The sequence below is a fragment of the Triturus cristatus genome, chromosome 4_1 (genome assembly GCF_964204655.1).
Source record: "Triturus cristatus chromosome 4_1, aTriCri1.1, whole genome shotgun sequence".
Classification (NCBI taxonomy): Eukaryota; Metazoa; Chordata; class Amphibia; order Caudata; family Salamandridae; genus Triturus; species Triturus cristatus.
Window position 1 is genome coordinate 634,589,294 of NC_140585.1, and position 12,417 is coordinate 634,601,710.

Here is a 12,417-nt window from a genome sequence, read left to right on the forward strand (position 1 = left end):
AAAACACTAGAAATGAATCTCTCTTTCACTTACCTACACAGTTACCCACCCAAGGACAGTGGTGGTCAAACTTTGCTATGCATCGATTGCATACACCACAATGCTTGGACCTCACTGGCTTCCGTATCTGTAAATACATGTTAATGGAGATAGTTAAAAATTAAACATTAAAAAAATGTCAATTTTGAAACAAAGTGGAATCAATTTGGGAATAGAAGCAATGATAAATGATGACTATAAACCTACCACACAAGCGAAGCATTGATGGCCATTTCCAATAAACTCTCCGGGTAGGAGACATATTAGTTTAAGAGAAAATCTATACCTCTTGCCATTAAAGATGTTTATATTAGATTGAGAGTTTAGGTCAGATTCTACTTTATGCACTCAAATATATAAGGTCATATTTCATCAGTAAGAAAGCAATGACTGTAAATGTATGCATCAGAGCACCAATTTACAGATTGGTACTGATCTAAATAAGAGTCAGCAATGGTTTAACACACTTCCAGTCTCCGAACAGTAATTAATGTCAAAGAAAATCAGGCATTTAGATTCCTGACATAATTTTGAAAAGTATACAAATGTGAAACAGATCAATATAATTACTACGTGCATTTATAATAACTAGTCTGTAATAATCCATGGTCAGGAAACTAAATCAATAGTAAACTGGCTTAATGATTTACAATACGCAGACATCTACATGAATACACCTTGCTGTCCCTATTTGTGATTTACATTGACCGATTTGAAACTACATTACACAAAACTAAGCGTAGATCCCACTTCTAGTATACAGATTGTAAAATAGGAAGATCTTACTATATAGTCGCATGATAAACTGACAACAGTCTAGGTAAGACAGAGTGATGGTATTTTTAGATGGCCAAAGGTTTTCGGAAGATATTACACTAAAGGCTCAATGAACATAAGACCAAAGATCTTATGGGGAATTGACAAACTAAGCAATCTATGTGTAATCAGTACTACAACTAGAAATTTATTTTGAAGTTTTGCTGACACAGAAAAACTTGGAGATTAATCTACACTGTAATCCACCCTCACAATCTCTGATAGGAACCAGGAGTCACCTATGTCAAAATTGTAATACAACAAGATTTCTCTCATCAATGGTCATTGACCTACTTCTAAAACATTTTTCCGTTAGTTTGAACATGACTAAGCAAATTTATGGGAGGAATAAAAGATCTAGGATTTTGCATAAAAGAACAAGTTACTTACCTTCGGTAACGATAGATCTTTAAGAGACATAGATTAGTTATGGATTCCTCAACTTAGAATTACCCCCAGGCGTCAGACTGGATCCGGAGAATTTTTTCCTTAGCAGTACCCCTTAGTGTTGATAGGTGGCGTTGGTCGACTCCGCGTTAGTCGTTGGCGTCGCGGTCGCCGGAACGACGTTGCGGTATCTACTTCGATGTCACCCTTGCGCTCTAACGTCAGTTCTTTACACGACATTCTACGCTAGAAGCGCAGAACCATGCAAGACACTCACCACTGGTGCACAAAAACTAGGGCCCTGAAAGGAAGTCCCTTACCCTAGAAGTCAGCTCGCAGAACGGGGAGGATGGGTGGGGCGGTGAGGAATCCATAACAAATCTATGTCTCTTACAGATGTATTGTTACCAAAGGTAAGTAACTTGTTCATCTGAAAGAGACAATTAGTCATGGACTCCTCACCTTAGAATATATACTCCAGCAATACCAACCCTAGAGGTGGGTCAGCGAACCAAGTTCACACAAGGAAGTCTTGGAGAACTGAACTGCCAAAAAAACGTCCCTCCGGACTTGGCTGTCCAGGCAGTAGTGTTTAGTACAAGGAAGCCCACATAGCTGCCTGGCAGATGTCATGAAGGGGAACCCCATGTCCCAAAGCAGTAGCGGCTGCCGTCCCCCAGGTGGAATGGGTCATCCACCCAGAATGGTTTTGTGCAATCCAGTTAGAACGAAGCACATGTTTTGGATCGAGGTGGTGGACTCTCTGTTTCTCTTTAGGATGCGGAAAGAAGGTGGGCAAAGCGATGGTCTGTCCTATGCGGAAAGAGGTAACCACTTTGGGACGGAAGGAAGGAAGGAAGGAAGGAAAGAAGGCCTAGTGCGAAGGACAACTTTGTCCAATGAACAGCCAGGAAAGAATGTTTAGAAGAAAGGGCTTGAAGCTCACTCACCCTGCGAGCATAGGTGATGGCAACCATAAAGACAGTTTTAAGGGTAAGAAGACTGAGAGGACAGGTATGTAGCGGCTCAAAAGGAGCGCACATGAGATACGTGAGAACCAGGTTCAAGTCCCACTGCGGCATTACGAAAGGGATTGGAGGAAACAAGTGAGTAAGATTTACAATAGGGGACTTGAAAAGAGAAGGCTGGTCAGGCAGACGAAGGAAGGCCGAAATGGTCGAAAGATAGCCCTTGAGAATGCCCAGAGCAGAGCCCTGCTGGGCCAAAGAAAGAATAAAGAGGAGAACCTCTCAAAGGGGGCAGAAAGGGGATCCACAGCCTATGATGTGCACAATGCCACAAACTTGTTCCATCTACAGGCGTACACCGTTTTGGTGGAGGGACGCCTGGCTGCCAAGATAACATTACATACTTCGGGAGGAAAGTCGAAAGCTGTCAACTGTCGCCGCTCAATCTCCATGCAAGGAGGTGGAGGCTGGACAGGTTCGGGTGGAGGACTGTTGCCTGCTGCTGAGACAGCAGATCCTCCCGAAAAGGCAGTCTAATCGGATGATCGATGGCCATATGTAATAGCTCGGGATACCAGACTCTTCGTGGCCAAGAATGACTTGGGCCCGGTCGCACTTTATCTTCTTCAGCACTCTGGGCAGTAGTGGTAGAGGCAGAAAGGTGTTTAGAAGACCGCAACTCCACTCGTGACGAAAAGCATTGCTTAGCAAGTGCCACCTTGGAAATTTTAACGTGCAGAACTGCTGACATTTTGCGTTCTCTTCGGTGACAAATAGATCTAACCAAGGATCTCCCCACTGCTGAAAGAGACCTTGCACCACCTCCGAGTGAAGACGCCATTTGTGATCCATTATGCACCTGTGGCTGAGTTCATCCGCCCTGGCGTTCAGAGAACCTGCCAAGTGTTGAACCACCAGAGATATGCCCTGATGTGTCCAGCCATGTCCAAAGGTGGAGAGCCTCTTGACATACGGTCCACGACCCCACCCCACCCTGTTTATTGCAGTAGCACATGGCAGTGGTGTTGTCGGTGAACACCTGCACTACGCTTCGCGTGAGAGTAAAGAAATGCCTTCAGTGCAAGACGAATTGCTCGAAGGTCCAGAAGGCGGATATGAAGCCCGGACTCCGCCGGAGACCAGAGGCCTCGGATCTCCACCTCTCCCATGTGGCCGCCCCACCCCAGCAGTGATGCATCTGTCAGCACTGTGAGCTCTAATTGGGGAAGGGAGAGAGATCTGCGTTGACCCAATCCCGGTCCGTTAGCCACCACTGCAAATGACGTGCAGTGCCCTCCAAGATCTGGACGTAATCGGAAAGAATCCCCTGATGCGGTGCCCACTGGAACTTCAGGTCCCACTCCAGGGCCCGCATATGCCACCTGGCATAGTCCACCAGCAGGATGCCATGAGGCCCAGTAGCCTCAGGGTCATTTTGACAGAAACCAGATATAGAGGCTAAAAGATCGGAATCATAGTCCGAATATCCAGGACTCACTGCTTGGGATGATTAACCCGAAACTGCACTGTGTTCAGAACTGCTCCGATGAAAAGGAGCTTCAGAGAGGAAATCAGGTGGGACTTTGGCACATTGATGGTGAACACCAGCGAATGAAGGAGGTCGGCTGTAGTCTGGAGGTGGGAGAAAACAGCCTGGGGCGAGCCCGCCTTCAAAAGTCAGTCGTCAAGATAGGGGAAGACTGGAACTGCTGATCTGCGTAGATGACCTGCGACCACCGCCTTTCGTGAACACCCGAGGGGCGCTGGTAAGGCCAAAGGGGAGCACGGTAAACTGAAGTGCTTGTAGCCTACCGTGAACCGTATGTAACGCCATTGGGCCAGCAGGACAATGATGTGAAAATAAGCACCCTGCAAGTCCAACGCTACCATCCAGTCTCCAGGGTCGAGAGCAGACAGGACCTGAGCCAGTGTCAACATTATGAACTTCTCCATCCGGAGGAAGCAGTTGACATTCCAGAGATCCAAGATAGGACACAGGTCCTTGTCCTTCTTGGACACCAAAAAGTAGTGGGAACAACAACCACGACCTACTTCTGGGGCAGGAACTCGCTCAATGGCTCCCTTGACCAAGAGAGCCGTTACTTCCTGTTGCTGAAGGGCCAAGTAATCCTCCAACATGTGATGGCTCTGAGGTGGCATGGATGGAGGAGTAGTCTCGAAGGGGAGGGAGCAGCCCCTTGGGACTATCTGCAGAATCCACCTGTCCGACGTGATAGTGAGCCAGTGGGGGAGGTGATGGCGAACCAATTGGCAAAAAGTGGCCCTGAAAGGTCAGACTAGGAGGGCTTGGAGGCTGCTGTAGGGGAGGGGGCTGGTGGACTGGCCCACCCGCTGGCCCCCAGACCCACGACGGTGGGTCCAACGTCCCCGGCCGCGCAGAGGCTGGACAGCTTGCACAGGCCTGCAGCTCTGGGAAGAACGTGGTGGTGCACCCCCCTCCATTAGCCGCGAAAGGTAGACTGCGCAGGGCGGGAGGTGGATGCGAGGCCCAAATACTTGGCCGTAGCCCTGGAGTCCTTAAAGCACTCAAGCGCTTTGTCCGCCTTGTCGCCAAACAAGTGACGGCCATCAAAGGGCATGTTCAAAAGCATAGCTTGGACATCACCCGAAAAGCCAATAGACCTCAACCAGCTGTATTGTCTAAGGGCTACCGACTTGGAAATCGTCCGGAGTAGTGAGTCGGCGGTGTTTAGCCCACATCGGATGGTGAACTTCGCTGCGTCTCTCCCTTCACCAACTGCATGGGACAGTAAGGCCCGGGCCTCCTCCGCGCACTGTGGCAGCACCTGCGCAACTGTGTCCCACACCGTGTGGGAGTAACAGCCCAATAGACATGCTGTGTTTACTGACAGCCGCCCCAAGCTGGAGGAAGAAAACATCTTCTTCCCAAGGTGGTCCAGCTTCTTGGATTCCCTATGACGTGGTACGTTAGGGAATGCGCCCTTGGAAGTCGAGGCTTGGATTACCAAGCTCTCAAGGGTGGGGTGGTGAGAGAGGGAAAAGGGGTCGCCCGGGGCCGGGAAGAGGCGTCGGGCGATAACCCTATCCACAAGAGCCCCGGTGTTGGGCTTGGACCAAGTGCCCAAACGGGCATCGGTAAGGGCCTCATTGAACTGCAGCAAGGGCTCCGAAGAGGCCGCTCCTGGCTGAAGCACCTCGGTCAGGTGGTTAGTCCTGACCGCCACCGTAGGAAGCTCGAGGTTTAAGGCCTCGGCCGCCCTACGTAACACAACTGCGTAAGATGCACCCCCCTCCCTAGCCATGGTAGGGGGAGAAAGCATGTCTGGTCTGGGGAGGTGTCCAGATGGCTGGCATCACCCAACTCCTCTCTCCAGTCCGGTTCCTCTAACTAGTCTGCCAAAGGGTCCACAGACCCCTCCCAGTCCTACTCACCCTTTCCTGGTAGCCACTCAGGGTGATAGGAAACATCAGGGGAGAACAGGGGTACAAAAGTACCGGTTGGCACAGGTCCAGATGTTGGCCGACATCGGTCCGGCTCAGTGTTTACGTCGAGGGGGAGGCTGGGGTCGACGTCGGCTGGGGGCTCAACTGGAGCCAGAGGGGCCGGAGGCGTCGCCACTAGATTTGGTGCTGCAGGAGGTGTCACGAGGTCGACCGGTGCCAATCCGGATCCAGGCTTGGATCCTTGGGGGCACTGCGGCACCGAAGCTGCCGGCATCAAAGGCCTAGAGTCCCCAGCTGAGCCCGCGGGGCCCGAGGGCACGCCGGCGGAGTCGGGCTGCCCAAAGATGGAATGTAAGGCTTCGTGAAAGTTGCGAAGCTGGCCAGGGGTCGCTCCGGCTCCCGGAAAGGGAGCAAAGGCTGGAGTTGACCCAACAGGCTCCGTGGGCCGAGCCAGACGACTACCTTCCGCTTACAGCGTCACGTCTGCCAACAGACAGAGAGAATGCGAAGAGCGACGATGCTTCTTCGCCTTCTTCTTGTAGTTTGACTTACCTGAAGACGAAGACTGCGAGGATGAGTGGTGGCGCCGCAACCGGTCCCGCGTCCTCCCTCTCGACCGGGAACATGAACGGTGCGGAGCAGACTGCTGGGCCTAGAGAAGCTTTTGGGGACCGCTGCCAAAAGAGTTTGGGTTCATGGCCCGGCTGTCGGAGCACGACTTCGAGTCGTGGTTGCACTCCAAGCACCAAAGGCACACAATGCGCGGGTCGTAACCAACATCAATTTGCGATAGGAGTCACAAGCCTTGAAGCTGTGCACCAGATTCGAGCGCCTCAAAAAAGGAGTCGAAGTCGCAAAAACTGAGTCAAAAAATGACTCCAGGTAGCGCTCTCTCCCGATCTGCGCTGGCTGGCACAAAAAAAAAAAAAAACGGACATCATCGCGTGTGGGCGAAGTATAAGTAGATACCGCAATGTCCTTTCAGCGACCACGATGCCAATGACGAACGCAGAGTCGACCAACACCACCTATCGACGCGCAGTGGTACTGCTGAGGAAAAAATTTGCCGGATTGAGTCTGGCGCTTGGGGGTAATTCGAAGGTGAGGAATCCATAACTAATAGTCTATTTCAGATAAGCTGTTTTTTTGTAGTCTACTAGACAAAGCACAAAAGAAGAAATGCACAAAACACAGGTACCAAGCTAAGGAGAAGTCACACCCACATCATGCTATTTGTATAACCTTGATTTTTTTTTTACACATACAAAATTACAATACACCTTCTATAATATCAGTAAAATGAAATCATTAATATTTACATATAAGGACACTTAGAAATGGTAAATCGGAAATACCGCCACAGAGTATTAAAAGGGCAAACAGAGTGGTCTGCTGGTATGCCTACACTTGCGCCTTTGTTATTAATTGTTCTTTATAACATTGTATAATCCTATGTTCAAAGGACATTTAATGGGCCAAAGCCATAATGCCAATGCCTAAAGGAACCACATGAGGGGTGAATCCCCTAAACCGGTTCTAGGATGCTGGTTTCCAGTACAGAGAGGACCTGGCATGGCAGTAAGGGCTGTACTGTTCCCATGGGGGAACAGGGTCAAGACTGATTTACAATGGTTGGGTCTAAACTGGAACGGCATGGGAAGCAAAACAACAATGGAATTAGGCCCAGATGTCTGTACTGGGGTGAATGTATGACATTGTTCAGCATTCTGTCCATTAATTGGTATTTTTGAAGGAAACACAATGTCACCAGGCCATATTAGGAACCAATGGGCCCATGCCATGATAAATACAACTGATTCAAGGTATTATGCACAGGGAGTAATGACCTTAAAGTGGAATATGAAGTGTTTCTGAACGTGCCCAGCCAAAGTGAGTATCAGTACTGGTCCTAGACAGTATTGAACATTCATATCCTGAGTCAGTAAAAAGGCTTCACACACCCAGTCATTAACAACTATTAAATCTTCTGGGTATCATTAGGACCATTCACAAAAAATATTGGACACCAGTTAAACTCAAGCTTGGGCTGGTCCACTCTGGGCTCTGCTGGGACTTAAGTCACATGTTTTGCTCACGAAAATATGGTAAACTCTTTTGGGACAGGTTACAAAATGACATCCCAGTAAATACCCTGGGAATTTTTGAACACCCAATACCCTGCCTACTCCTGTCGCAATTCTCGATTTGTTATGGTCTTTGGTGGTCAAGTTGATTTACCTGAGGCACAAAGGGTATTCCAGTGTCAAACAATACTTTTTGCGTTGCTGGTCAGGGTAGTGACTTGTCTGAACGTTTTAAGGCCATATGAATATGAAGAATGAATTAGGGTTGGGTCCATTTTCAAAGAAGAGTACCTTCCCTCCCCCCCCCCCCCCCCCCCCACTCAAACAAGTAAAGTGTCCTTCCAGGACAGTGTGTGTTACAGACAGTATGTCATATCACACTGGCTGGCTCCATCGCTGCAGATGAAGAAAGTTCTGAGGATTCTTAGTGTACATGTGGAAATGGAGGTAATATGTGATACAGATTGATGTCCTGGCCAATGGGGTGCAAATATTTTTTTTTTTAAATTGTTTTAGACCTCATCAGTGATCCACAATATAAAATTACAAAAGTACAGATGATAAAATTATTCATAAATTTGACATCTTAAAACAGAGGTAGAAAAGCTTTAAAAATGGTAAACAAACTAGAGCATACAAATTCATCTGGTGGGACTCTTATTGGCATGATCAGATCATTAGTTCTAAAAATATAAACTATAATACATAAAGGTTTTATAAAACTGCTACGGGCTTCAACCAGGAGTTTATTTGGAGAGACTAATAAAACATGCGCCATATCCTGAACACCTCCTCTACACCGATCACAAGAGCCTTATTTATTGAAAGTGCCTCTCCAGTTTTTGGTCAAGGCTTTTAATGGTATAGTCCTTAATCGCAGCATCAAGATGCAACGCCTGACTTTATGATCTAATGTAAATCTCAAATATTCTGGACTCGCATTTTATTCTATACTAGCTATGTATAGCTTATAATGGGATAGCTGTGAACAATGCGCTTTATCAAAATCAAAACTAAATCTAGATTTTTTCAGGTAAAACGTCAAAAGTACTTGAGATCAAGACTGAACGAGTTTAATGGAGCACTGAAAAAACTCTAAAGCAGTCTCTACATTTTCTTTAAAACGGTTTTCCCTTAAACCAGCCCTAAATGTTTCCTGACTTAAAAGCGCTCTCAGTGAGCCTTCAGAAGTGTGAATAAAGTTACAGGCCCATCTAATGAGATTTGCCAAGGCTCTTTAATCTGCACGGACTATTGCGAATTCTAGTCGTAGCACTTGAACAGGGATAGCTTGTCCAATGGGGTGCATATACACAGTGAATAAGAGCGGAGAAAGTAAAGACCCTTGAAGTACTCCATAGAGGACTAATGCACAACTGGATTCAAAAGAGCCACTGTTTATTTGTTGTCTTTGTTCAATAGGTAAGAGACAATCTCATGCAGAGCACATAATGACAAAAAAAGTGCATTGTTTCAGCCAGTTAAGTAGAATCTGATGACCATACAATGTGCTCCAAAACGTTCGAGGATGATCAATGCTTGAAAAGGATGCTCAATGCTTACAAATGGCTCTCATCTATAGATATGACATTTTTTTAACACGAATTCTACGCTTCTACTATTTGCCGGGCATGCATAACATTATGGTTTTCCAAATGCTCTTAGAGTTGTTTTCTGACCTCCCTTTCCAATACCTTGGTAGGAAATTGTAGATTTGAAAAAGGTTTATAGTTGGTTTAAGACGGCATGGTCTGCAGAGAGCTTTGCAAAAGAGTTGATTACAGCATTTCAGCTGCTATGGAACAAGTTACTGATTTATAGAAGTTTAGATTAAACTAACAATATCTGGGGACAGTGAGAAGAATTCCTTGGTAATGCATGCTGCACATAGACATGTTGGAATTTTTGAGATTCTGATTTTTAATGCTGGGTGTCATTCATAGGTGTAAATTCTCAGAATATGCTACTAACAATCATAACAGTCAAAAGAGGGTGGGGTAGGGATTCGATTTGAAAAATGAGGGCATAACATTTCAGAGATGATTAACTGGTTTAATTTTGTAGATTGGGTATAAGCAGTATTCGACCATGACCACGTCAAGCTTAGACAAGATGCTGGTGTACACCTTACTAACCTTTTATCAAGTATATGGTCCGGATGGTTGGTAGTCAGTATTGTTTTGAAGGTCTTGTTCAAATCCAATCAATGTTCTACTCGGAAATTTGTTGAGTTAGTAGTTTTAAGTGCAAGGGAGTACAAGAGCCGTCCCAGAAGAAAACCACAAAGGACTGTTAAGATTATGTTAATAACTATGTAAGAATATATGTCTTATATACCATGAGGCAATAAGGTTGAAACTGTAGCCTTCCTAAAGCATGAGGAAGTGTACAAATCAGGTGAACACAAATACCTCAATACATTTCTCACACACTTGGAAGCTAGATTGGATGGTGCATGAAACCACAGATAAAGTTGCACATTATAACAAGGTTATAAGCATCTTCCCCACTGTTGAAAGAGACCTTGCACCACCTCTGAGTGAAGACACCATTCGTGATCCATCATGCACCTGCGGCTGAGTTTGTCCGCCCTGGCGTTCAGAGAACCTGCCAGGTGTTGATCCACCAGGGATATGCCCTGATGTTCCAGTCATGTCCAGAGGCGGAGGGCCTCCTGACATAGGGTCCACGACCCCACCCCGCTTTTTTTTTTTGCAGTACCACATGGTGGTTGGGTTGTCCATGAACACCTGCACTACTCTTTCCCGGACAGAGGGAAGGAATGCCTTGAGTGCAAGACGAAGAGCCCGAAGCTCCAGAAGGTTGATGTGGTGCTTTGACTCTGCTGGAGGCCAGAGGCCTCTGATCTCCGCATCTCCCATGTGGGGGCCCTATCCCAGAAGGGATGCGTCTGTCACCACTGTGTGGTCTGGTTGGGGAAGAGAGAGGGATCTGCCGTTGACCCAATTCTGGTTCATGAGCCACCACTGCAACTTTCATGCAGTGCCCTCCGAGATCTGGACGCAATCGGATTGATTACCCTGATGCTGCGCCCACTGGAACTTCAGATCCCACTGCAGAGCCTGCATACGCCACCTGGCATGATCGACAAGCAGGATGCAGGCGGCAATGCAGCCTCAGAGTCATCCTGACCGAAACCCAGGATAGAGGCTGAAAGATCGGAATTATAGCCCGAATATCCTGGACTCGCTGTTCGGGAGGATAAACCCAAAACTGCGCCGTGTCCAGAACTGCTCAGATGAACAGCAGCTTCTGAGAGGGGATCAGGTGTGACTTCGGCACATTGATGGAGAACCCCAGCGGATGCAGGAGGTGGGCCGTAGTCTGGAGGTGGGAGACGACAGCCAGGGGCGAGCCGGCCTTCCAACAGCCAGTCGTTGAGATAGGGGGGGGAAGACTGGAACCCCTGATCTGCTCAGATGAGCCAAGACCACCAGCATCACTTTCGTGAACACCAGAGGGGCGCTGCTAAGGCCAAAAGAGAGCAATGTAAACTGAAAGTGCTCGTGGCCTACCGTCAACCGCAGGTAACGCCGGTGGGCCAGCAGGACGGGGATGGGAAAGTAAGCATCCTGCAAGTCCAACGCTACCAACCAGTATCCAGGGTCGAGGGCAGACAAGACCTGAGCAAGCGTCAACATCTTTAACTTCTCCTTCCGGAGAAACCGAAGCGGTTGACGTTCCTGAGATCCAAGATAGGATGCAGACCCTTGTCCTTCTTGGGTACCAGAAAGTAGTGGGAATAACAACCACAACCTACTTCTGGGGCAGGAACGCGCTAGATGGCTCCCTTGGCCAAGAAAGCCGCGACTTCTTGTTGGAGAAGGCCCAGATGATCCTCCGACATATGATGGTACCGAGGTGGCATGACTGGAGGGGAGGGATTAGCCCCTCCGGACTATTTCCAAACCCAGCTTTCCGACGTGATGGAGCGCCAGTGGGGGAGGTGATGGCGGATCCTGCCGCCCACTGGCCTGAAATGTCGGACTAGGAAGGTTTGGAGGATGCTGCAGAGGGGGGTTGGTGGACTAGCCCCCCCGCTGGCTCCCTGAACCACGGCGGTGGTTCCCACGTCCCCGGCTGCACGAAGGTTGGGGAACTTGCGTTGGCCTGTGGCTCTGGGCGGAACGTACTGAGGCACTCTTTCAGTAGCCACAAAAGTGGCAAAAAGCAGACTGCACAGGGCAGATGAAGAGGCCCAAGGACTTGGCCGTAGCCTATGAGACCTTGAAACGCTGAAGAGGGTTATCAACTTTGTCGCCAAAAAGGCAATGGCAATCAAAGGGCATGTCCATCAAGGTGTTCTGGACATCTCCAGAAAAGCCAGTCGATCTCATCCAAGCGTAGACAGAGAATGCCTGTTTCACCTAACACAGCACTTCAGCCACACACAAAACTTACAGTAGGCTTAAAGCCCTCCCAATGCTTTCAATGGTTAACTTTCTTGTCACTCATCTGTTTGCTTTATTTTCAATGGCTTTCCTTCCTTTTCTTGTGCGTGTCCCTCCCATGCAGTTTAGCACCTGACTTTGCTCCATTTTAAGGAACAACAGTTTTCATTTTCGTTAAGCACTACATGAGAGTGCATGTGTTTTCAAGTTCTCACCCTCATGTGCTTCTCTCAACTCCCGTCATTACTTTGTCTCGTATGCTTCTCCTCTGCAAACAGCCTACCC

The 12,417-nt window shown here is 48.0% G+C and overlaps 1 protein-coding gene across 1 annotated transcript in view; it reads right to left on the reverse strand.

The window, feature by feature from the left end:
• ZDHHC17 (zDHHC palmitoyltransferase 17) overlaps positions 1-12,417 on the reverse strand; it is a 505,513-nt gene that overhangs the window by 160,542 nt on the left and 332,554 nt on the right. Inside the window, exon 13 of the mRNA XM_085653012.1 lies at positions 34-127. Coding sequence (XP_085509138.1) covers positions 34-127 — 94 coding nt within the window. The remainder of the gene's footprint in view (positions 1-33; positions 128-12,417) is intronic.